General features: G+C 40.7%; 1 protein-coding gene across 2 annotated transcripts in view; it reads right to left on the bottom strand.

The window, feature by feature from the left end:
* Positions 1 to 25,879, bottom strand: part of FRAS1 (Fraser extracellular matrix complex subunit 1) — a 461,113-nt gene that overhangs the window by 234,185 nt on the left and 201,049 nt on the right. For both annotated transcript variants that reach the window (XM_073017428.1, XM_073017427.1), the window contains exons 14-16: positions 24,080 to 24,214; positions 8,499 to 8,642; positions 1,067 to 1,207 (exon numbers count right to left, since the gene is read on the bottom strand). In XM_073017428.1, the coding sequence (XP_072873529.1) occupies positions 1,067 to 1,207; positions 8,499 to 8,642; positions 24,080 to 24,214 (420 nt within the window). The remainder of the gene's footprint in view (positions 1 to 1,066; positions 1,208 to 8,498; positions 8,643 to 24,079; positions 24,215 to 25,879) is intronic.

The raw sequence follows: 25,879 nt of genomic DNA, 5'->3' as shown, positions 1-25,879 counted from the left end.
AAGATACTTCCAGCTTTAACATTCTAGGATTTTAAGTAACAATTACAGTAACAACTCTGACCACAACATATGACAATGTTAGGAATACATGTCCCCTGCTTTGGCCCTGGTGTTAACAGGGACATCTCTGACTCTAAGGGATAGTTGCTTGTGGCATGGCCTGGCTGAGCCTCTAGCAGGGCTGGGGTCAGGAGTGAGATATGGGAAGAAGGCTCTGTAGGACCATGGTCAGGAGCTGGGGGTGGTGGGTAGAGATGGGATGAGAACGTGGGGGTAGGACACAGAGGAAAGGTGGCGAACACTGGGTGAGTAAAGGTGTTGGCAGGCAAAGGGGAGGCTGCTAAGGGGAGATGTTGAGACGGGTCTAAACACCCTGCACTATAAGACGGTAGATAGATATGAGGAAGTGGGCATATGTTTCACAGATGAGGGCAGATCAAGGTGTTACAGGCAACAAGAAGTTCTCAGAGCTATCTGTGAGGAAAGACACAAGTCAGGTATATATATAAGGTTGAAATTTATAAAGTCTCAAATGGGTATGTTTCATAGTTTAGGCTGTATAAGTCTGAAATAAACAATGTATAAGCAGCACACGAAAACAAGTTTTCAATGGATACAGACTTTAGCTTTACTAGCTATCAAATTTGGTTTAACTTTTTAATTTTATTTTTGTGGTGTGTTGTAGTTGTCAATATATGACCTACATCATACATGTCATATAAGAAATGATTCTGTTACATCTGCAACCTAAGTTAGTGATGGTTTACAAGTAAACAAGGACTGTATGTTAAAGATGTCTTGGGCATTTCAAAAGTACCAAATGAACTCTAATGATGATTAATATGCATAAGTCCTTCATAAAAGCACTCTAGTCCCCCAGCATCCACCCATATCTCCCACTCTCATACCAAATACACATGGGCTCCATAATGAAAAAGCTATCCCTTTTAAAGTAATGCTTTCCCATCATACACTCAAGTTCCCAAATGAGCAGCATATAGCACCAAGTATAGTCAAACATGTACTCAATACTTTTTGAAGATGATGGTGGTGACCCATCTCTTACCTTTGCACCTGCCAATGGCATCAGCATAGTACCCACCAGGGCATTCAGACATGCATTTCCCATCATGCAGCACTGTCTTCTCAGTACAGGTAAGACACCTGGGGCTACTGGGCCCACAAGTCTCACAGGATTGGTCACAAGCTAAGGGGAGGCAAAAACACATCAGAGAAAGGCAATAGTGAGCAAAGAAGCAGTGAAGTCTATTCTTTACAATATCCACAATGGGTATCAATATCATAATCTCATTTTCTGGCTACTCAGCAGAATTCTGTTTCCTTGATTCCAACATTTCATCGGACTCTGTGCTTTTTGTTTTCACAGTTGAAAGAGAATTGAAGAATTATTCATTGAACTAAGCATAGCAAAGACTCTCAGGCACACCCACCAGTGTAACCAACTTAATACGAGGTTCGAAGTTAAAATGGCCTTAGAGGTGAGGTTGCCAGGTTTATCAAATAAAAATACCAGATGCTCCATAAAATCTGAATTTCAGATAAATAATAATTTTTTTTAGCATAAATATGTACCAAATATTTTATCCTTTATTCTACGCTACTTGGAGAGAGAATTTAGAAAGTCAAGATTCTACTAAGCAAGGTCATGCTACTAAAATTATGTTAAAATTGCTGAACTTCACACAGTCTTTCAGGATTTCATTCACTTATTTGTTTACCCCTTAAAACACCTGTTAAAGTCTGTGTCAGGTCTTATGCCAGGGGGTAGAAACACAAAAACCAAATCAACGAAGTTTTCACTTTAAGTAGCTTAGTAGTCTAATACAGGAAAAGAAATAGGCAATATTGGAAATATCTAAAATATCACTCAGATCAATCTATATAGGCACAATGAAAATTTAAAAAAAGAAATGTGAGGGTGGGGGTAAGAGGTAGAAAAGTCAAGAAAGCATTCATAGAGGCGTGACCCTTGAGCATTGTCTTAGGAAGCAGTGGGAACACGTCAGGCTGATGGGAATGCACTCCAGGATGAGGCCGCGAAGTAAGCCAAGTCTCAGAAACTGGGAGGAGACTAGGCTGCCCAGGAAGACAGCAGTTTCATTTGGCTGGAAAAGTGGGAAGGCCAGATTATAGAAACCTATGGCCTGACTCTGTTGTCTCGATTTTCACCCTAGGAAAGGCAATGAATTTGAACCCCTGCAGTTCTAAACACAATAGAAACATGGCTGTATTTGTGTCTAAGAAAGATCATTTTGGCCTCAGTTTGGAGGGTGAAGAGGAGAGTTAGACGCCCTGCTGGAAGACCATGGCAATGAGCATGGAGCAAGATGATGAAGGGTTGAATTAGAACTATGGAGGTGGTGAGAGATTTGAGAGCAGTGAAGAAAAAACCATCTCACATGGCTTCCAGGGGTCTGTCTTGGGGCACAAGTGATGTCACTCACAGAGCACAGGAAGGAGAATAGGTGGTGGGGAGTGCCATGAGCTCAGTTTTGAACATGCACAATCCAGGGAGCAATGTGACTTACAGCTCTGGAGCTTGGGGAAGCGGTGCGGGGTCATCATATACAAGCAATTGTTGAAACTAAAAATTAGTTGAATGATTCAGGAAAACTATGCAGGATAAGACAGAAGTAGGCAAGGACCTGGGTAGCATCAGTATTTAAGAAAAGAAGAAGAAGAAGAAAAAAAAAACTGGTACAGCTGACCAAGAAGAAATGATCCAAAGATAAGAAAGAGAAAAAAGAACATGGTGACTGAGAAACCAAGGGAGGAAAAAGGTTTGCAAAAGAAAGTCATGACAGGTGCAGAGAGGACAAATAACATCTGAAAAGTTTCACTACACTTAGGAACCAGGCTGTAGGTGTCCTGTGCCACATATTTCAGTGGAGTCATTAGACCAAATGAAAGTGAAGGCCATGATTATAAACTGTTCCTTTGAGGGACCCAGGCTGAGAAGAGAAGGGGAGAGGGAAACAAATAATTGAAAGGAGAAAAGGTTATTTTGTCTTTCTTATATTATAAAAATTCAAGGCAAGTATAGATCCTGGAAAGGATTTTTAAAAGAGAGGAGTCTGAATGATTGGTGAAAGAATATCTAGGAGAAAAGGGGGTTGAGAGACTGGCTTTGAACAGAGCAGAGAAAGGCCTCCTTATGAAGGGTGGAAGGAGGTGAGGGAGAGTGCAGTCACAGGCATGTCTGTGACTAAATCTTTTCTATGCTGGTTGGCTAATGTCTTTAAAAATAAACAAAGCAAACCTTCCTGCTACAGAGAATCAATGTTTCAAAAATACAGAACTGCTGAGATGTATTCTGTCTGTTCCCTTAATCCATCTACACCCTGCTAACCTCCTGAAAAATATTTTGAGAACATAAGAAAAAAGACGCTAAATGATGGGGCCAAATGTCCCATCTCACATCCTGAAGAATTCAGCATCTGTCCACAGGCAAATGTGTAGAGTAAGAGAATGGGCTATGGCAATGGTCTTAATATCAAGGAAAAAGAAAATCACCCCTCAACTCAGGACTGGAAGAAATGAAAATTAATCTGAAAAGTGTTCTTCCCTCCTACATGCCACAAAAACTCCTGAGGTTTCTAATTCTAGAACTGACATCTCAACAGAAGTGAGTAATCTGAAAGCTAAATGCAATTCCCCAGAAAGGAAAAATTGCAGCAATATTTAGAAATTAGAATTGACCAACAATAAAAGCATTGCATATCAAACATTTTAAGATACACCTAAAGTTATGCCTAGAGAGAAATTTGTAAATCTAAATAAAACTATTAGGAAGATGTAATTTCTCCCCAAACTAATCTATAACTTCAATGCAATATCAATACAAATTCCACTTGAGTTTTCTTTCTTTCCTTTTTTGAGACAGGGTCTCACTCTGTTACCCAAGCTGGAGTGCAGCAGCATGATCACGGCTCGCAGAAGCTTCAATCTCCCAGGCTCAAGTGATTCTCCTGCCTCAGCCTCCAGAGGAGCTAAGAATACATGCACACACTGCCACAACTGGCTAATTGTTTTTTTAATTTTTGGTAGAGATGAGGTCTCACTATGTTGCCCAGCCTGGTCTCAAACTCCTGAGCTCAAGAGATCCTCTCGCCTTGGCCTTTCAAAGTGCTGGGATTACAGGTGTGAGCAATCACACCCAGCCCCAGCTGAGTTTTCTTAAGAATTCAGTAAATGTACTCTAAAGTTTATGAATAGCTAAGTCAACTTTGAAAAGAAAGGAAATTTTCCCAATCAGATATTGAGACATACTACAAAGCCATAGAAATTAATGAACGAAATAGTTTAATAGTGGTATAAGAACAGAAATTTAGACTATGGAAAGTTAGAAATTTCCATATCTTATAGCTCAGACAGAACTTTGTATATACGGAAATTTAATATACAATAAAGAGAAATAAGGAAGGCCAGACTGAATGACTAAATAATGTTGGGAAAACTGGATCGTGAAATGGAAAAGAATCAAATGGGACCCCTACTTAAAGCCATATATATATATATATATATATAGACAACCTAAGTTAAGATAAAACATCAAATTAATAGAAGAAAATACAGAATAATTTACTTTTGAACCTTAGCAGAGAAGGTCTTATTAAAATTTCAAAAGAAAAGCCTTAAAGCAAAAAATAATGAATTAAAGATTATTGTTTAACAAAGGCATTATATTCAAAGCTGAAAAACAACAGAGTGAGAAAATTTGCATATTTAAAACTGAAAAAAGGCTACTATCTATAACATACAAGGAAACTCCATAAAATGAACTCCATAAAAGGAGACAAGGCCAATAGAACAATGAGAAAAGCACATTTAAAAAGTAATTTATAGAATAGGAAACTTCAAGACCAACAGGAGTTGAAGATATGCTCAAACTCATTAATCATCAGAAATAGACAAATTTAATGGGTTGACTCTTTATACTCTTGATCAGAAAAAATTAGAATCTTGATAATGCCAAGTGGTGGCAAGGATGTGGAGATGAGTGAACCCTCATGCTTGGGAATGTAGATTGCACAGCCATTCTGGCAAGTAACCCGGCACTACTTGGTCAAATGAAGAATATGCAGAGTCAAAAAACCAGTCATTCTGCTTCTGGATATAAATCTCAGGAAACTCCCTCTAGAGCTTTACAAAGGAACACATTTGAGGCTGTTCCCTGGTGCTGTCTAGTGATGCAGATGGAGAGAAAGGAGGGAGTCCATCACTGGGATCGTGGATGGGTAGTATGAGGGGGACACACCAGGGAGCACTACACAGCAGTGAGAAGTGAAGGGCTAGGGGAGAGAACAACATGGTGCATCTAAAAAATGTACTCCTGAGTGAGAAAAGAAGGAAACAGCACGCAGTTTGTAACATCTCACTTAAGAAAATTAAATACACATGCACTCAAAATAAAAATACCCAGTTAGATAAGCTCATAAAAATAACAATACTTTAAAAAATGGTTGCATGGGTGCAAAAGAGAAATGAAGATTAAAAAAAGAAAAGGGAGAAAGAAAAAAGGAGGGAAGAAAGAAACGAAAGAAAGAGAGGGAATGACTAACAGAAACCTCTGATTTATTATGCTTTGATTTATTATGTTAGCTACAGTCAGAAAAGTCCTTCATAATGGCATAAACACTTAAAAGATAAAAGAATGAGGAGGTTTCCTCCTATGAATTGTACCACCCTTTATATCTAATATTTGTAGAACACAATACACATACCACAGGTGAACCTGGTTACTGTAAGATCTTTCAGCCAGGGCATACCACCCTTCATAACAGGCTATGCTGGTTTTTTCTAAGCACTTGACTTTGAGATTTCTACAGATATGGGCTGGTAGGTTATAAATTATTGAACCCACACCAGCCGGTCTTTATCTTGAATAGCACTAATCTGAAATGGAAATAAGTCAGCATTATCAGCATCCGACATCTTAATTAACATTCCGATACCAATCAGTGAGTTGGTTCACTGTTGTTTTAGAAATATTTCTGTGAACATTTCTGAAGTCATTTTGATACAAACGTGGAGAATGGTAACAATTTTATAAAAAGTGTAAGCTCCAGTTTTGTGTATTAAAAGGCCCGTTGGTCAACACCAGTGGCATCACAAACTCTTGCAGCAGGCTAAGCACATGGCATGTGTTTAGTAATTACTTGTAGATCCATTGATTCATTGGTTGACTAATGTCAGCTATGATCCATCCTCCTGCCTGGAAGTTTCTTTCAGATGCTTTTCAAAATGTGTACAGATAAAGCAGATTCCCACCTCTCACAGCCTCAAGGCTCACATTAACTATTCCTCTTTTTAAATACACCGCTTCTCCAGCAAAAGTTACCTTCTCAATCCAGATAATGTAGAGTCTCAGTGGCAGGTCAGTGTCACCGTTCCTCCATCAGTGACAGTAACCAGCATCCCAGGGGACTTAAAGGGTAAATGCCTTTAGGCCCTTGGATTAGTGCAAATTTGACATCTATCGACCTTTAGAGAATACATCTGGCTTAACTGAGCAGGAAAGTGATGCTGGCAGAAAAAGATTAATATGCTCAGGCTAATGGCAGCCTGGCCTTTCTTTCCTTGTTCCCTCCTGAATCCACATAAAAGCCACCTGTGACTCATCGATACCAGGTGAGATTTTTCACCCTGGCAATACCGATGGATCCCTGCACAGCTTTACGTAAGCAGCTGCCAAGGGCTATCTCTCTTCTCTAAGACAAGTGGATTTGTCAAGTCCCTAAAATCATCTCATTTTTGCTGTTGCCCTGCTCAGTGAACAAAATGAGGACAATAACTCAAGAAAGTTTTATGAGTCACACATTTTTGTTGATTTGGCGGACTTAGTTATGAAAAAAAAAAAGTTCTCTTGGCCTCTCTATAGGTATGACCATCAAAGTAAACTCAATGTAAACCTTTCATTTACTGTCAGGATGCCTGCAGACCTGGCAGTACCCACAGGGGGAGCCAGTTCATCTAAAGACTGACAGAAGACACAGAAGAAGGTGCAGAGGTGGAAAGGGGGAAAGGATAACGAAAAGGAAAATTTAAAAAAACACAGGCAGAAGTGCATAAGGAAATACCACATTATAATGAGCAGTAGAGTGGTTCCTAGGCAGTTAAGACCCAGAGCCAGAATATCTAAGCTTGAATCCCAACTCTGCCCCTTATTAGCTGTGTGACCTTAAGCAATTTCTTACCCTCTCAGTTTCCTATCTGGAAAATGAGAATGGTTATATCTACCTCATGAAATTGTGAGAATTAAACACCAAACACTGATAGAACGCTTACTATGTGCCAGGCACTATGCTAAGTGCTTGCATGTCTTAACTCGATCCTCTCAACAGCTTTCTGAATTGGGGGTGTATTCATTTTCTATGGTTACTGTAGCAAATTACCATATTACCATAAACTCTTTGCCTTAAAACAACACAAATTTGCCATCTTATAGTTCTAGAGTTTAGAAGTCCTAGAATCAAGGTTCCTTCTGGAAACTTTAGGGATGGAATCCGTTTCCTTGCCTTTTCCTGGATTCTAAAAGTCACCTGCATGCTCATGGCATTTTCCTTACTTCACTCTATCACTCCAACCTCTGGTCCCGTCCTCGACCTACTTTTCTGACTCATCTCTGTTGCCTCCCTCATATAAGGACTCTTGTGATTGATTATATGGGGCTCACCCAGATCATCCAGGATAATATCCTCACGTCAAGATCCTTAACTTGATCACACCTACAGAGTCCTCTCTGCCATTCAGGAGAACACACCACAGTTCTACAGATTAGGACAAGGGCATCATTGGGAGCCCGTTATTGTGTCTTCCACAGGTGCTACTAATATCCCCGTTTCACAAGTGGGAATTGACATGCAGAGAGATTGACTAACGTGCCGAAAGTCATGCTTTCCCTCCTGACTTTCCTGCCTCTCAGTGGGTTAATGTTTATAAAGCACTTGGAACTGTGCCTGGTTCAAGGAAGCACTAAGCTGGGTTAACTCTCGTTGCTATAGCCATGGGTGTTAAGGTAGAATGGATACTAACTGCTCAGCTTTAAGTCAGTGGCACCAACACCAAAGGTGGGTCTGCCCTCCACTGGCCTAAGAGTCTCTTTGTCCCCACGTACATTTGGAAGACAGTCTGGTGTTGATAGAGACTTTGGGATTTGGGGAAAGGAAAGCCTTGGTGGGAGCCCAGCTCCTTTCCCTCCAGCTGTGGGTCTTGAGCAGGCCACCTGAGCCTCACTATCTTCATTTACAGGACAAGGCTAGAATGAGCACCCCAACCCTAGCAGACTGGTGGGGTAATTAAGAGGAATCCCACTGGTGAAAAGTGTTTTATACACATCTAAATCAAAGATTAATCTCAGCAGCTATTCACATATATGTTGAGTAAAAGAAACATTGGTGTGTTATGATTTGAATACAACAAGGGATGCTGGAAGAGAAAATGGAAAGGATATGTCGGCATCACAACCCAGCACTCACCGCTACAGGTGCCCCGCCTGTTGTAGAAGCCTTTTCCACAGCTGCTATCACAGCGGCCTTCTCTCAGCACGTGGAGGGGATCTCTGCAGGCCAAGCAGTGCTTCTCCGCTGGGCCCCAGCAACCTGCACAGGACTCATGGCAGACTGCAGACAAATAGCAAAATCAGTGAGTAGCCTACAGCAGAAAGGACTGGTCATTGTTTTTCTTTTAAACGTTTTAGAATTCACAAGGAGGATGTCAGTTTGTTCCTTAGTTCCTAAACTGCTATTGACATATTTACACCTCAGGACAAACACAACACCCGCTTCTCCAAGGAACTGTTTCTGTTGGCCAGAAGTACAACTTCAGTAAAGTACTGCTAAGAGATTCAGAAGAGGAAATCAGAGGTTTTTGAGAAATGAGATTTACAGAGAAGGAAATCATAATTTTCTAGAGAAAGATGGACTGGTTAACGAAATCATATGGTCCTCCACCCCCTTGCCTTTTGTAATCACACCACGAAGTATCCACAGGATCACCACCTCCCAACTGCAGCACCATCAGAATCAGCTGAGGAGGGATACCTTGGACTCTAGTCCCAGATTCAACTTTCTGAGGACCCAGTCCTACTTGACATCTATTGTACTTTGCCTTTCTAGCTCTTTCCCCCCCGTATTATCTGTCCTAAACATGTGTCTTAAGAACTCACAAAGCTTGCTTTTCTCTTATACCTTCAATTTCTTACTATAACTTGCTCCTTTAAGATTTTAAAATGTTCTTCCCTTCAGCATTTGATTTTTTTGGATTACTCTTCAAGCTCACTCTTCACCTTAGCACTTCTGCAGAAGGACCTACTCTGAATAACTAAATTTTTTCCAGTTTGGCTAGTTGTATGGCTAACCCCTAACATCCTAATTCTTAAAATGTTTCCTTCACAATGGAGCACCACCTAGTTTGCAGAGGAATTGATTCTTACCAAAATTGGTAGGTAGAATTAATGACTTGCTGCTTGCAAGCAGCTTTGTAACCCTACCTTAATAATTCAAGTAGGCATCCCTTTGGAGGCAGAAGGAAGGATATCTGCCTTGCAAACCTCAAGATCCAATTCTCTCTTCTCAGTTCTAAATTGCACAAGCAAGTCCTAATTTCAGATACTTTTTCTCCCCAAAAATGGTAGGGATGATTACGAATTGCATTAAGTGCTAGAAAGGGCTCTGCAATAAAGAGTAACAGTGGTGGGGGTGGTGGGGACCAACTGTAGATCAGAGAGGTAGTCAGCCACAGGGAGTGGGACCATCACGGGCAACTCTCGAGGAGGGAAGGAGCACAAGTGTTCGGGGAAACTGAGGGCTACCCCTATGGCTGGATTTGGCGAGGCACAGCAGGGGGCCATGGCATGATCAATGGCTGCAGCCATAGGCAGAGGCCTGGTCAAACTTGACCTTGGAGACCAAGGAAAGAAATTAGGACTTTTATCCTAATTCCCATGTGAAGTCATAAATGAGCTCACACAAGACAGACAGAAGATCTGATTGAGATGTTTCAAATCACTCTCTGGCTGCCATGTAGAGAGGGTATAAGGACTTGCTAGCAAGCAGGAGACCAGCATGGAATCTACTGCATGACCCAAGTGAGAGAGGACTTGGACTAGTGGAGTGGGAAGCGGAGACAAAGGAAAGTTTCCTTATTTATCACCTGGTTCCCTTGTGAGACCGTAAGCTCCATGAGGGCAGGGCCTATTTCTGTTTTGTTAACTCTGTACCAAGCACACTGCTTGTGCTTTACAAATGTCTCTTGAGTAATTTCATTTATATTTAACTCCTTATGTATATTTTATAAATGTTACATGAGAATACTGTCCATATGCAGGATAAGTTTAAGGATAAACTTATCCTTAAGCTTAGGTTAAGTTTTAGTTATAATTTACTTGGTACTAAATTATAGTTAAAGATGTGGATGCAAAGATCTCGGTAACAAATTCTACCCTTAACACACATGAAATCTGCCTGGCATTCAGGTATTCTACGACCCTTTCATTACAGACTGTAGTCATCATCTGAAGAGTCAATGACTGTTCATGCCTTTGCCTCACTCACTCTGGAGTTGATCTAAAGTCATTACCAAAACAAACAAACAGAAAATCTGCTCTCATTTCTAAAATGTTATGCCAAGTTGATACATCAACATCCAATAGAAGCACACAAGGACGCAGGTAAGGCATGTTCCCAGCTGGCCACAGGTAAGCCACGTTATCTGAGGTCTGCTGCAGGAACACTTAGAACACTCTGTTGCCTAGGTGCACTGATGACATTGCACAAACTGCACTGGGCATAAGTGCCAAGGAAATGATGGATGGAAAGTGAGGCTAAAAAGACAACAGGGGTCAGACTTCCAAGTTCAGATGGGCTAGGGTACGGACCTTGGACTTTGTGCCGTGGAAAGTTTTAATTAGGGCAGTGGAATGATCACTTCTGCTTTTTAGGGAGTTCATTCTGGCAGTGGGGAGAAAAGAAAGTAACTCAAGACATCTGCAGGGGATGAAATCATCTTTGTCCAGAGGTGCAGAGGAGATAAGAAATGAAAGCACAGCTCCCTAGCTCTCTTCAGCGACTGGTTGAAGAGCAGCACAGATATGCAGTTATACTGGTTGTTAAAATAGTAAAATACTTTCAAACTGGTTGATAAATGGCTGTCACCCTGAGCTTCATCCCCAGAATCTCCACCCGACATCATGCTCCACAAACAAAAGGTCTGACACAGGAGAAGGTCTAGGGGTCCCCCTCCTTCTCTCTGATGTGCATCTGTGCCATACTGCTTGTTAGATATTTTTACTACACCCTTGGTGTTACCAATCAGGACAGAGACCCAAGAATGAGCAGGATGGCCTCAATCAACAGACTTAGGGATGGCATTCAGGCCCCCCACAAACTGAGCTCTCCTTAACTTTCCAGCTCCATCTTCCACTATCTCCCCACGCACACAAATTCTATGAAGCAGAGCACCCTACGTGTGCCATGTGCCCACCTGTGAGTTCTGGATGCCCCACACAGGATTTGCGCAGCCCACAGTGTCTCCAGCTCCTTCCTTAGCTCCTAAAATCCTGTTTATATTTAATTTCCCGTTTATATTTCCTAAGTTGTCACTACTTCTGTGAAGCTTTGCTAAACTTGTCTAATAACCTTTCTCTATGTTCCTGCAATGTGTTGCATATGCCTCTCTTATTATATTTATCCTACTGTACTAACTTACTCAGTTATGAGTCAATCTCAATGGAATTCAGTCTTCAATGGAATTCAATACCCTCCCAAATAGGGACCACGTTTTAGTCATCGTAACCCCCCAGTATCCAGACTGATGCCTGGCACCTAGTCAGTACTCATTAAGTGTAGGCTAAATGAATGTACAGCAGATTTTTAAAATTGGTTATGGGGGATTCATCCTTTTAGTTACCTTCTACATGGAAGCAACTCACCACAAGGTCATAGTCTTAAGATATAACTTAAGAGAAACTTGAAGCTGTAATATGTACTTAATAAATGCTGAAGTCTAAATCTGCTTATGATGATAAATACTGATGCTGCATCTATATAGAGTACTGAACATGACAGTGGTCCTACTGTTTTTTTACATATTACATAAAAGACATGTTCCATGGCCAGACACAACAGCAGAAGGAATTTTTATTTCAACACAGGAATATGCTGAGCTGTCATTTCTTATAATGATATACTTCCACTGTGGTTTCTTTAAAATAAATTGTATCGTGTATATTTAAGGTATACAACACGATATTATAAGGTGTATATATAATTTATACATATATTTATATATATAAGGTATATATTTAAGGTATATAATGTGATATTATAAGGTGTGTGTATATATATTTATATATACATCATTATAAAAAAGTGTGTATATATACACACTGTATAATATCACATTGTATACCTTAAATATGTACCTTATATATATTTAATAATATATATTTATGTTTAATACACCTTATATTTTATAAGGCTAAGTATATATATACACCTTATATTTTATATTTTATATAAGTGTATATATATGCACCTTATATGCTATATACCTTAAATATATATACACACATTATAATATCACGTTGTATACCTTAAAATATATATATAAAGAGGATTAGTGTATATATATATATAGAGAGAGAGGAACAAATTAACATACCCATTTTCTCATATAGTTACCCATTTTCCCCTGTGTGGCAAGAACAGCTATCATCTACTGATTTAGCGAAAATCCCACTGTGTTTGCAATTGATTTCTAATTTCTAATACTGAACATATGCTACCACAGATTATCTCTTACATGTGGCTTTTATTATATTTGGGTTATTATAAAAAATAAGAGGTCACTCCCTGACTTTTCACCATAATTTCTCTTAGTGATACATTTCAGATCACACAGGGTTTGAATTACATATTGTGAACATTGTGGCAATAAATTTTAAAAGAGGGTGAATAAGAGAAAGCTATCTTTTTATCTCAAAGGCAGCAGATAATTTATTTGGTAAGGTCCCTGACTTTTCTGAAGTATAACCAGACATGTGTGGGCTTCTTCAGCAATCCATTCCAAAAATGAAAAGGAGCAAATTACTTTTCTTTTCGCAATTCTTTACTGAAACTCTACTCTAAAAATAGCACACCTCTTTTTGTATCTGATACTTTTGAAATTGAAGATTGCTTTAAAATAATTTTAAGCTATACCTCTCTAAGAATAAAATGCAGCCCTTTTCCAGGGAAACATTAAAAGCACTTCCTATAATCACCTTATTTTCCACAAAGCCTCCCCAGACCCAGAGCAGTGGAAACAGACACCGTGTGCTCTTTTCTGTGAGCGTTTGGAGTAAGTTTCCAGAGAATTAGCACAATTGATCTGTAGTTCCTCTGAGATTCATCAGTGAGGCTGCAGTTCAGATTTTCAGACTGCCAAGATGTTTTTACTCACAACTGCACAGAAAAAGCCCAAACTTCAGGCACAAGCAGGTGTGATACACGCAAATCAAATTCCTTCATTCTGTTTCTTATCCAGTTTGTGGCAACTGCCAGCGTTCATTCTGCTCTCACAATGACTAGGTAGTACTCGCCAAGGTTTGAAGTATTATCAGGAGGGTAAATTTTCAGTAAGAAGCTCTTGCTGGATGACAAATTGTTTCTGTCTTGAACTCAACTTCACTGTTCCTTGGTTTCCTAATCTGTAAAGCGGAAATAATAATATCTGTTGTACCTAATTCACAAGGACATGGAGAGATGACAAGTTTGGAAAAGCAAAGAATGTTGTGTGTGATCATATGAATGGCATGGGGGGATCTGCATTTTGTCTCAACTACTGTCAAAAGCAAAGTAATTTTAAAGAGAGAAAATTAAAGGTCAACACAAGACAGAAGGGGGAAGGATGGAAAAGACTACAGGAAAGGTTGGCTCACTTAGAAAGGAAGGGAAGGGAAGGGAAGAATTACAGCCTGCAGGGATTTGGCCAGCAGCTATATGAAGGAGCTCCAGCCTCTCCCAGGGGCTTCACACTTAGAAGCTCTTTCCTTGCAACCTCTACAAAACAACCGCCAAAGCTCTTTGAAAGTGACTGGAAATACCTTAGTGAGGCCCTGATGCCTGAAAGACTCCTTCCCCTTCCCCAGTCACAGCCCCACAAGAGGCCAAGGCTGGTTGCCTGAGATGCTGAAACTCCAGGCTAATTTAAAGGAAGTTCCAAAGAGATCTGAGCCATCACAATTTCTGATCCTTTTACTCCAATATTCTGTCCCTTCCCAGACTGGGCCTCTGCCTGCTACTGCCTTCCTTTGCCAATTGAAGGCTTTACAATGGGAATGTCTGGTCTCCACATATTCTGAAAACTCATAAGTACTTGAGGAACTTCATAATAGAAAAAAGTATGAACACGTAAAAAAAAATCTTCAGCATCATCAAAAGCTGGAGATACGCAAACCAAACAGGAGAGCAGCAACTAGATGCACTGGATGAGACATGCACATTATATTTTTAAACTGCAATTACTTTTGCACCACCTAATAACATGTATACATCCTAGAAACAGTGCTTAGTGAGGAAAAAAAAAAAAAAAGTCAAGAAAGAAGGAAATATCTGGTCAAGTGTGGTGGCTCGTGTCTGTAATCCCAGCAGTTTGGGAGGCCAACGCGGGCGGATCACTCGAGGTCAGGAGTTCAAGACCAGCCTGGCCAACATGGTGAAATCCTGTCTCTACTAAAAATACACAAAAATCAAATTAGCCAGGTGTAGTGGCACACGCCTGTAGTCCCAACTACTCAGAAGGCTGAGACAGGAGAATCGTTAGAACCTGGGGGGTGGAGGTTATAGTGAGCCAAGATCACACCACTGTACTCCAGCCTGGGTGACAGAGTGAGACTCCATCTCAAAAACAAAACAAAGCAAAACAAACAAAAAATGAAGGAAATATCTACCCAGGCATACAAAACAATAAAAGCATATGCATACAAAAAGTACACACTAAATCACATTAGTGTAGTTATTTAAAAGGGGAGCTGGGAAGAAGGGGAATGGGAATAGGGCATGATAACAAAAGGAACAGACAGGCAGATGGATAGGCAGACAAATAAGCAAGAGAATAGCTTGGCTCAGACCAATGGTGAAAATGGGCCATCAACTGATGAGCATGATTAACTCCACATGCTTCATAAGAACCCCAAAAACACGTAAAAGAAAAAATTCAACAAGATTTCATTTTACATCAATCAAATTGACAATTTAAGAAGGCTTGTAATACCTAGTGTCGACTGGAGTGCTGGCAAGTAGGCAACCTTATACATTTCTGGTAGGAGTACAAATCAGTGTAACTTTCTTAAAAGAGTGTAATATGTTAATCCGCGTCAAAAAGCTTAAAAACCGTACTCAGCTTTGGACTCAGCAGTCACATGTCTAAAAATTGATTCAAAAATATTTACCACAATTTCTACTAAAAATGTTTGCATCATGGTTACATATAATTTAAAAAATTAGGAACAAATATCAAACCACAGAGGATTGGCTAAATGAATGATTGCATAGCCAGAGATGGAAAATTATACAACAGCTTTAAAAAGATGTTGTAGAAGGATAAGTAATAACATAAAGAAAGCAAGCAATAAAACTGAAAATAGAGTACAATTTTAGTTTTGAAAAAAAAAAAGTGTATGCGTATAGACACACAGAAAGATATCTTTATAAATTTGGAAGACATACACCAAAATACTAACAGTAGTGATTTGGGGGAGTTTGAGTTAGGAATTTTAGCTGGCTTTTTATTATACTTTGTATTTTATTGATTTTTATTACTTTTTGGAATAAACATAAATTCATTTGGTACTTGGGGGGAATTTTAGTAATTTTCCTAATGGTGGAGGGAGGAAAGCTGTAGTCCTTTTCCCTAAGGTACATGCTAGGTAAATAGCTTGTTAACCTATTAAGCATGATTGTGATACAGCTGTGATTTACCTGTCTGGGGTAACATATTTGAATTTTTAGCAGAGTCTTTGGTAGACAGAGAACTTGAACCAAAGGAAATTACATCCCAGCCAATGAAGGCTTTGGCAGGTCCACATGGACTTTTCATTGGTTCGTAAGTCAGAGGACAAAGCCAGACATGCAGCTCATCAGCAGTATCTCGTAAAGTTATCTCTTCTATCTCCTGCCCCTCTACCTATATTCCTGAATCGATAACACAGGTATAATCCAAGGGTTTTCACGACCACCAGCTTCTCAGCTTCTACTCATCCTCTGTGACCACTGAAAACCCACAGCTGCTAGGACTCCCTGTGTTCCCTCCCAAATCCTACACCCAGTGGTCCCTGTTAATTAAACGCCTACCGTCTACTCCAGTGATGTCTTCCGAAATTGAAGAGCCAAAGGCGGGACGGCCAACCAAAACAACCTTTGGATGGGGGGAGTTCTCAGACCTCCTAGCTGTACTAACACAGCTGCTCAGATCTCAGCAGCACTAACAGGGAGGTGCTGTTAGCTCTGTGGGCAGCATAGAAGCAGGGGAGGGCAGAACAGGGACAGCGCTTGGGTGGGGAATGGAGAAGAGAAAGAATGTATGCCATACAGTCTCGCTAAAATAACTGAGAGCCTTCCAAACTGGGCAGAAAGCCGGAAGACTTGTCACTAGTTTGTAATCCATAGCTGAAATAGTTTGGGGTTCAGATTTGTCAGGAAGAATGGGATCTGTCTGAAAGATAACCTCTGTGGCATCTGTGGCAGGCTTTGTCTGCTGGTATGTGATACTTTTGTTCTGTCATTTGTCTTCTGGCATACACAGCAAAGGTCTAGAAGTGGCAAAGACGAATGGCAAACATAGCCAGCTTCCTGCCAAAGCTCAGGTCCCAGACACAACACCACCAGCTGTTTTCCCCTCTTCTCTCCATTTATTCTGTACATGAATATAATATCCAAAGAGAGAGGGGCCTTGGAACACTGTTGTCACCTGCCTCACTGGGTCTTGCTTACTCAAAAACAACTTACATTCTAGGAAGACAATCCTATTGTCTTCCCTTCTGAATGGCCTGAAATACTCCATGGACACGACCCAAGTTTTGAAGACAGTTTATTTTATGAGTTACCTTCCCAACTCTGATAAAGCACACAACTATGTTAAACATGAGGAAAAGAGAAGACAAAGAAGAGTGAGAAAAATAGAGAGTCTGTAATTTTCCTGAGGCCACAACTAGCCAGAAATTGAGGACAAGGAGCAACTAGTAGAAGCCAACTGGAAGATAGGTCATATGTAAGCCAAAGTTTAGTCATGCCTGTACATTTCTGTTCATTCCTCTCCATGCAATGGTCTATCATATTTTTTCTATCAAAAATTATTCCAAAGGGCCATAGATATACTTAGCACCATGTGAAATTCAGAAGTATACGATATGTCCCTGCCCAATGACTGATCATTTCCTATCATATTCCCTTGTAAAGTATCTTTATAGCACCGATGATAATACTTTCCTGTAATGATACTATCTAAGTATTTAAAATTATCTTGTTTATTTGTTTAGAGGCACTCTCCTCCCATTGAGGAAGTTAAGTTCCTTAACCAGAGGGAAGTTGTCTACCTGCTTCACTCTGTATCTCTGGTGTCTGGGACAGGGCCTGGTACACAGAAGAGGCTCCACCAATATTTATGCATGAACAGAATGGGAGAGACAGGAGGTACCACTTGAAGAAATAAGTCACCTTTACGAGAAAGTCAGCAATTTAATAAGAGACCATAATTGCTGTAGAATGCCAAAGAAGTTCTGAACAATGCATAGGATGTAAAGAGTAGAACAAAATGAGTGAAGGCAGTGGTAGAAACATGCAGGGCCCCTAAACTGAGTATGTGACCCAGCAATGAAACTGAGACTGATCCTCCAATCCTGGGGTATGTTGCAAGGGCTATGGAGGTGACACCACCTTGGCAATGACCATCCCAACAGAGCAAGGAGGGCCCCTGTCTTGCAAGGAGGGCTCCTGGATTTCAGAACAGTAGTTTCATAGGTGCCATTGTCAAGAGGTCCACCCAGTACACAGCTAGGCTGGGATAAGTCATGTGTTGGAACACAACATCAAGACCCATTAAACCTCCACTGCTTTGGACCTGGCTGTGCAGGGTCAGTGCTTCATTTCTGCAAATGACTGGCTGCTCCAGTCAACCATAGTTCCAAAAAATAATTAACTTGAGAAGGTCCTCTGCTCAGGCCATAGCTTTTAAATGTCAACTAGGTCAACATCCTAGATGTAAATGTTACAGGTTTTTTTATTATAAACTTTTCCTCTAAATATGTCACAATATTGGCTAAGAAACAAATAATCATAGATTCTTATTATTTAATCTGAGTACTTAAAGACAATTGTCTTTCCTTTTTAAAGAAAAAGGGATTTTAATTTATTGTAAAGAATACAGTATACTGTTCTCTATATATTTACTAATCCATAACATATAAAAGCAGATTTTATTTTAGATGAGACATTAATGGCAGAAAACTCTTCTTGCTTAATGTAAGCTATTTGTGTTTTATCTCTGTAGGTTGAAAAATAAAGGAATGGTTTCAATAATATCAATAGCTGCCTTTTATTGTCCACATACTAAGGCCAGGCATAATGTATTTATACATTTCAAACAGCTTTTCTAACCTTCATAATAATGGGTTAAAGTAGATAATATCATCCCCATTTTGCAGTTGAAAAAATTGAAGCTCAGAGAGGTTAAATGGCTTGCCAGAGCCCTCTTGCAGCAAGTGGTAGAGTTGCCATTCAAAATAATCCTATCCCTCATAATCCTGTAAAATGTTCAGTTGCTTGCTTCTCTACATCGCAAAATCTGAGAACATACAGCACTCCGATATAGAATAAACTTCAAAGGCTTTTGGTTTTTTGTTTTTGTTTGTTTTGTTTTATTTTACATCTCCACGAGCAGCAACTAACCTGCCTGGACTGTGAGCTCACTATAGGCAAAGAGTGAATCTTATTTACTTTATATGCTTCATGTACTCAGGACCTGGAACAATGGTCAAAAAAGAATGAAAGGGGAAATGAGATAAAAGGAACAAGGAAGAAGGACAATGGAAAGCAGAACCCAAGTCGCTAAACTTATATGAAAGGCTTTCTAGACACCAGGAACCATCTTCTAAACCAGGGGTTCCCAACCCCCCAGCACAGATCAGTTTCAGTCTGTGGCCTGTGAGGAACTGGGCCACACAACAGGAGGCAAGCAGCGGGTGAGCAAGCATTGTCACCAAGCTCTGCCTCATAGGAGTGAATGCGAAACCTACTGTTAATTGCCTATGTGAGGGATCTAAGTTACAGCTGCTTATGAGAATCTAACTAATGCCTGATGATCTGAGCTGGAAGCTTCATCCTGAAGCCACCCCCAGCTCCCCGGTTCATGGAAAAGTTGTCTTCCATGAAACCAGTCCCTCATGCCAAAAGGGTTGGGGACTGCTGCCCTAAATGGAGTATGTGAATTTACTCATTCAATCTTCATGGCAGTACAATGTGGCAGATACTACGTTCCTGTTTTACCCATAAGGCAATTGAAGCGTGGAGTTAAAGAATAGGTAAGTGACAGAGGCAAGATAAGAAACCAGGTGGTTTAGGCCGGGTGCGGCGGTTCAAGCCTATAATCCCAGCACTTTGGGAGACCAAGGCAGGCGGATCACCTGAGGTCAGGAGTTTGAGACCAGCCTGGCCAACATGGTGAAACCCTGTCTCTACTAACAATACAAAATTAGCCGGGCATGGTGGCACATGTCTGTAATCCCAGTTACTTGGGAGGCTAAGGCAGGAGGGTCACTTGAATCCAGGAGGCAGAGGTTGCATTGAGCCAAGATCGTGGCAAGAGCAAAACTGTCTTAAAAAAAAAAAAAAAAAAGGGTAATAAATAATAGAAATCATAAGCCAATTCAAACAAACAAAAAACAGGCCGGGCGTGGTGGTTCACGCCTGTAATCCCAGCACTTTGGGAGGCCAAGGTAGGCAGATCACTTGAGGTCAAGAGTTCGAGACCAGCCTGGCCAATATGGTGAAAGCCCGTTTCTACTAAAATACAAAAATTAGCCAGGCATAGTGGTGAGCACCTGTAATCCCAGCTACTCAGGAGGCAGGAGAATCGCTTGAACCTGGGAGGCAGAGGTTGCAGTGAGCTGAGACTGTGCCACTGCACTCCAGCCTGGATGAAAGAGCGAGACTCCCTCTCAAAAAAAGAAAGAAGAAAAGAAACCAGGTGGTTTAGCTTCCAGGTCCAAGCTTTTAAACATTGGGCCAGGCTCCCCATGACATCTGCACCTGCAGAATGAAGGCAGCATTTGCCCTGAGGGACACATGGCTCTATCCTCAGGCCTTTGTGAATAAAATAAGTTTTAAATAGACAAACAAAACATTGATATATATATATAAATTGTCTAAATCCTACTCTTTCTCTTTTCAAAGCTTACACCCTTATGAGTTACTCATTTTCACGTAATCTTACGAGCTACTCATTTTCACATAATCTTACATGGTGCATTTTGTTGGTAAAATTCTTATGGACTCTCATATCTAAGATTTGTGTGCACAGTTCAGTGGTCCCACCAGAGCGGATTGAAAAGAGGGGCAAGACAAACAAGGAAGAATGTTCTCAGGACCTGGAGAGTTCCACCTGGATCCAGTTTAGATTTAATACCTGAGTTTTTAAGATGAGTCAATGGAACCACTGTCTTGGTAGAGGGAATAGAGTAAATCCAAGGCAAGTGATACCAAAGAGCCAGGCAGGAAGAGTGCAAGGTCAAGTATTGTGGTGGGGAAGGTGGGGAGGGGGAGCAAGGAGCATCCATACCTGGATAAAGCCTGACCATCAGTCTCCAGGTAATTAAGCGGTGGGCTATTCATTCCTGGAAATGGGTCAGAGCAGGGCAAGCAGCAGGAACCAAAGTACAAGCCCAGTGCTAGGACTACAGAGTCAAGAAGAGTGGGGTAGGATGGGCAAGAGGGGGTGTTAATCAGATCCAGCTGTTGGCAAACGACACATAGAGGTTAAAGCAGAAGTCTGAGTGCCAGAACTAAAATGTGAGCTTTGGGTACTAACAGGGTGATCACTCTATGGCCCTACCTGCTGTGAAAAAAGGCAACCTACATCTGTCTCCGGTTTAGGTTCATATAAAAACTGACTAGTGCTAAGCCTTAATGTATAGTGGTCAAAGCATCAAACTCTGGAGTTGTGAAGGCAAGGGAAATGAAGCAGGGACTGGTATGGAGTGCATCGTGTGGCCTATAATTACAACATTATTCAGTTTAATCATGCAAAATATGTAACAATAGTATTAATATATGCACATGTGTTTATATGCATGTGTGTGCTTGTACATATACCCCTAAACTCAAGGGAAAAGAGAAAATGATAAGGGTCCTTATGGGTAAGATTCTCAGGCAGGACTAAGTGTTTTCCTTTACTCCCTCTGGTTTACCTGCTTGTACTCTTTTGTTGAAGAGCCATGTTTATCTGCTACTTTTTTTTCACTCTGCCCTTTATTCAACATAGTGAACATGAATATTAATCAGGTGATTTCTGGTAATTAGTTTCCTCAGCACAGCACCCCGTTTCTTTGGGTTTTGATGAGCCAATAAAGTGGCAACTTCCCAATCATCACATAAATGACCCTGCCAAAAGGAATCAATCCAGAAAAACCTGTTGTTACCGTAAAATGGCAGGCTTCTTTTTGGAAAGTTTAGCACGTATTGGAAGAGCAGCAGCTGAGTGACTGACTTCCAAGGTCAGTGGTGAAAAGTCACCAAAAGTGGTACAAGCATGAATATTGCAAAAAAATTCCAAAGCTGAGAAAGCTTATCTAGAAAGATGATCTTAGTGCCAAGACAGTATATGAAAATTGATCACAACTTTAGCTTTAATTTTTAAGATCCTCTCTCTCTCCTTTTGCTCTGGTTTTTTTTCCTCCTTATTTTATGCATAAAAATGCAACCAGCCTGAACTAAAGCAAATTGGTTTAATTCCCTGGAGGGAGCATGAACAAATTTTCCCAGCAACTTTCTACTAGAGGCATTTGTGTGTGGATATGTGGATGGAATGTGAAGCAGTGAGCTACGTAAACCAGTAATCAAATGAAATACTACCCATTTCAAAATGCCCTAAACTAGCATTAGCATCACCAATTAAAACAATGGGCCTGGAAGAAAGGAAAATGCCCTCCCCCCAAAAAAACTCATATGTATGTGGTATGTGCGTATTTCAGGGGATGGAGGTGGCACAGAGGAAGGAGTAAAATCTAGGGGAAATTAATTCCCTTTTAAAGGCAAATCTGTCACGAGTGCTAGCAGGAGATCTCTTTGATGGGATAAAAGAAAGGAGTAAAGGCATTCAGTAATTTCATCAAATCAAAATTTCAGCAGTTTACCTAAATTGCCCAACCATTAGACACTTATAAAGGTATTTGCATGTGCCCACTTTTAACCTGTGTTAAAGTAACAGGTAAACAGAACATGATAAGCTATAAACACTAAGGGTTCTTTCCTCTTTTATGGCTGAGACTTCTATTGAAACACTGGTCTTTGAAGGACCACCAAGTGGTAGTATTCTCATTCATTCATTCATCATACACTTGTTCAACAATGCTGAGAACTCTGTGTAGCCCTTGATGCTGAGGATATAGACATGTAGGAGATATTCTTATAGACATCAAAGAGCCTCCAAGTCAAACTCAGAAGCTATTCTGCCTTCCATACTCTATAACATGACTGATCACAAAACAGGCCCTGCTACACTCATATCACTGTGGCATAAACAGAATTAGTGTTTCCTTTCAACATGGTTTCCACAACCCCATGAGTTCCGCTTCTGACCATGAACTGGAATGGAGAGGACTGTCAGCCTCCTCCACATAGGACCTGCACATGGCCCGAGTACTCATTTAGCCTGCACATCTGATTAATACCATGAACTTAGCCTTTTTAACCTCAATCATTTACCTGCAAATGATTTTCCTGAAAATCTAACCAAGGGTGTGAAAGAGAGGAGTATATCAGTTGCCCCTCAAATTGGCCCACCTTCTGATTCTCATCACTGATCCACCCTTATGTTTAGCTGCAGACAGTAGCTATCACAGCTCCCTTGCATGACATCCAAGACCTTCCCCTGGTCCATCTGCCTTTTCAGATTTCCCTACCATCACACACCCTGCCTTAGTTTCTGGGCGCGTCTAATTATCTGTTCTCCTGAAGACAAACTCGTATCTCTGCCCCTTGTCTTTGTTTTCACCATTAACCATGATATGGTTTGGCTCTGTATCCTGACTCAAATCTTATGTCAAGTTGTAATCCCCATGTGTTGAGGGAGGGACCTAGTGGGAGGTGATTGGATCAAGGGGGCGGTTTCCCCTATGCTGTTCTCGTGATAGTGAGTGAGTTCTCATGAGATCTGATGGTTTAAAAGTGGCACTTCCCTCTTCATTCTCTCTCTCTGTCTCTCCTGACACCGCGTAAGACGTGTCTTGTTTCCCCTTTGCCTCCTGCCATGATTGTAAGTTTCCGGAGGCCTCTCCAGTCATGCAGAACTGTGAGTCAATGAAACCTCTTTTCTTCACAAATTATCCAGTCTCAGGTAGTTCTACATGGCAATGTGAAAACAGACTAATACAACCCCCATCTTCCATTTCTGCATTTAAAAAATTACTTATACATTTACTCTTTAAACTTATAATCTCTATTGAAAAAATGGCCAAGTATAAACAAATTAAGTTATATTATGACTACTCCTACCTCAAGAGACTATTATGATATTAAGAATTTCAACTAGATCTCAGTTAAAAATATAAAATAAAAGTAGGCATATAGGTCCACTACATCATATTGATAAGAACCTAATAACCTAATAAGATTATTAAAACAACATCTCAACATGTATCATTCCTCTAATACACTGTTCTCCTCATCCCATCAGAAGTCTTGTTCAGAGTTTCTTCTCGTATTGGAAAAAGTGCTTACAGCTCCTGGTGGCCCCAGACCACTTGGTGGGGTCAGGGTTGGGGAGCTGTCTTGGGAGCTGGCCCAGCTGTGATCCAGCCAGAGATTACCTGCACAGGAATGGTGATCTTGGTAGAAGCCGTCCCCACAGGTAGACACACACTGCCCGTGTCGCATCAGCAGGGGAGGCTGGCAGGATGAGCACTCCAGCCCACTGGTACACGTGGAGCACTGGGGCTGGCAGGCTGATTGCAGATAATGTTGAAGAAAGAGAAAGGGATCATTTGATTAGCTGAAAGACACCACCCCCATGCCAGTGCTTACACAGCCCAATGTTGAGGCTCCAGGTCCCAAACAGAAAATGCAGACAAATAATTTTAACAGTCATCATCTGTATAGCACACAGTTCATGTCAGCCACTGTTTGAGTGCTTTACATATATGAATTCATTTAATTCTCACAACAACCCTAGGAGGTAGATATTATTAATCCCAACTTTACAGAGTAGGCACAGACTCAGAGAGATTAAACAACTTGCTCATGGTCACATGCTGGCATTTGAAACCAGGCAGTTTGGCTCAGGAGTCTGTGTTCTTTTCCTCTTATCCAGTAGCCCCCGATATCTTTGTCACTCAATCTTTTAACAAGATCTCTTGCCCCCTTTCCACCAATACTAGATGAAAGAGATATAAGTAACTTTCAAAAAGGTTGAAGACTATATGAATTAGGAAAGAAAGTATGGAGGAGTGAATAATTACAAAAATAATAAAAGCAGCTAACTCTTATTAATCCTTGGCTGTATCCTAGACATCAGTCTAGGCACTTAACATGTATTAAAACACCTGGTCCTTATAACCACCCTCTGAGGAAGGTACTGGAATTACCCTCACTTTATAGATAAGAATGTGGAAGATACCAGGTGTAGTGGCTCACACCTGTAATCCCAGCACTTTGGGAGAGATAGGTGGGTGGATCACTTGAGTCCAGGAGTTTGAGACCAGCCTGGCCAAGATGGCGAAATCCTGTCTATACTAAAAATACAAAAATTACCCGGGTGTGGTGGCAGATGCCTGTAATCCCAGCTACTCAGGAGGCTGAGGCAGGGAGAATCACTTGAACCCGGGAGGTGGAGGTTGCCGTGAGCTGAGAGCATGCCACTGCCCTCCAGCCTGGGTGACAGAGTGAGACTCCATCTCAAATAATAATAATGATAATGATAAAAAGAATATGGAAGCAGAGAGAGGTTAAATATTCACAATCAGGTATAAACCTACACACTTTTTTTTTTCTTTTCTTTTGAGACGGAGTCTCACTCTGTTGCCCAGGCTGGAGTGCAGTGGTGCAATCTTGGCTCACTGCAACCTCCACTTCCCGGGTTCAAGAGATTCTCCTGCCTCAGCATCCCAAGTAGCTGGGACTACAGGCATGCGCCACCACACCTGGCATAATTACACACTCTTAAATGGATAATTAACATCACAAGTCAGAAATAAGGGAATAGTAACAGATCTGACATCTGACATCAACCAAGTCAACTCTCCCAAGTAAGGTCTCCTTCTCAGAAGTAGCATCCAGAAATGCACATAAACCCATTCTGGATCCTCTGGTAGCCCATAAGAGATAAGCTCTATTACTATCTGTTTGATATGAGCAAGTTGGTTAATTTCTCTGACCCACAAGTTCCCCATTTGCAAAATTAGAAAGCTGTAGTAGATGATCTTGAAGGTCTATGTCAATTCTAAGTTTCTATCCTGGATTGAGTACTTTAAGAAATGAGCCCAGGTATCCTGATGATATTACTATCCTTGAAAGTCTTCAAAAATAAAAAAAAATTCAACTATGACTACCTCACAACCTCTACATCACCTGTCTTCCAATAAGCACCAAAATACCTATAAAATGGCGGAAAA

Source organism: Chlorocebus sabaeus, chromosome 7 (genome assembly GCF_047675955.1).
Source record: "Chlorocebus sabaeus isolate Y175 chromosome 7, mChlSab1.0.hap1, whole genome shotgun sequence".
In the NCBI taxonomy this organism is placed as follows: Eukaryota; Metazoa; Chordata; class Mammalia; order Primates; family Cercopithecidae; genus Chlorocebus; species Chlorocebus sabaeus.
Note: the sequence above shows the minus strand (reverse complement) of the source record. Positions and strands in the feature narration are given on the sequence as shown.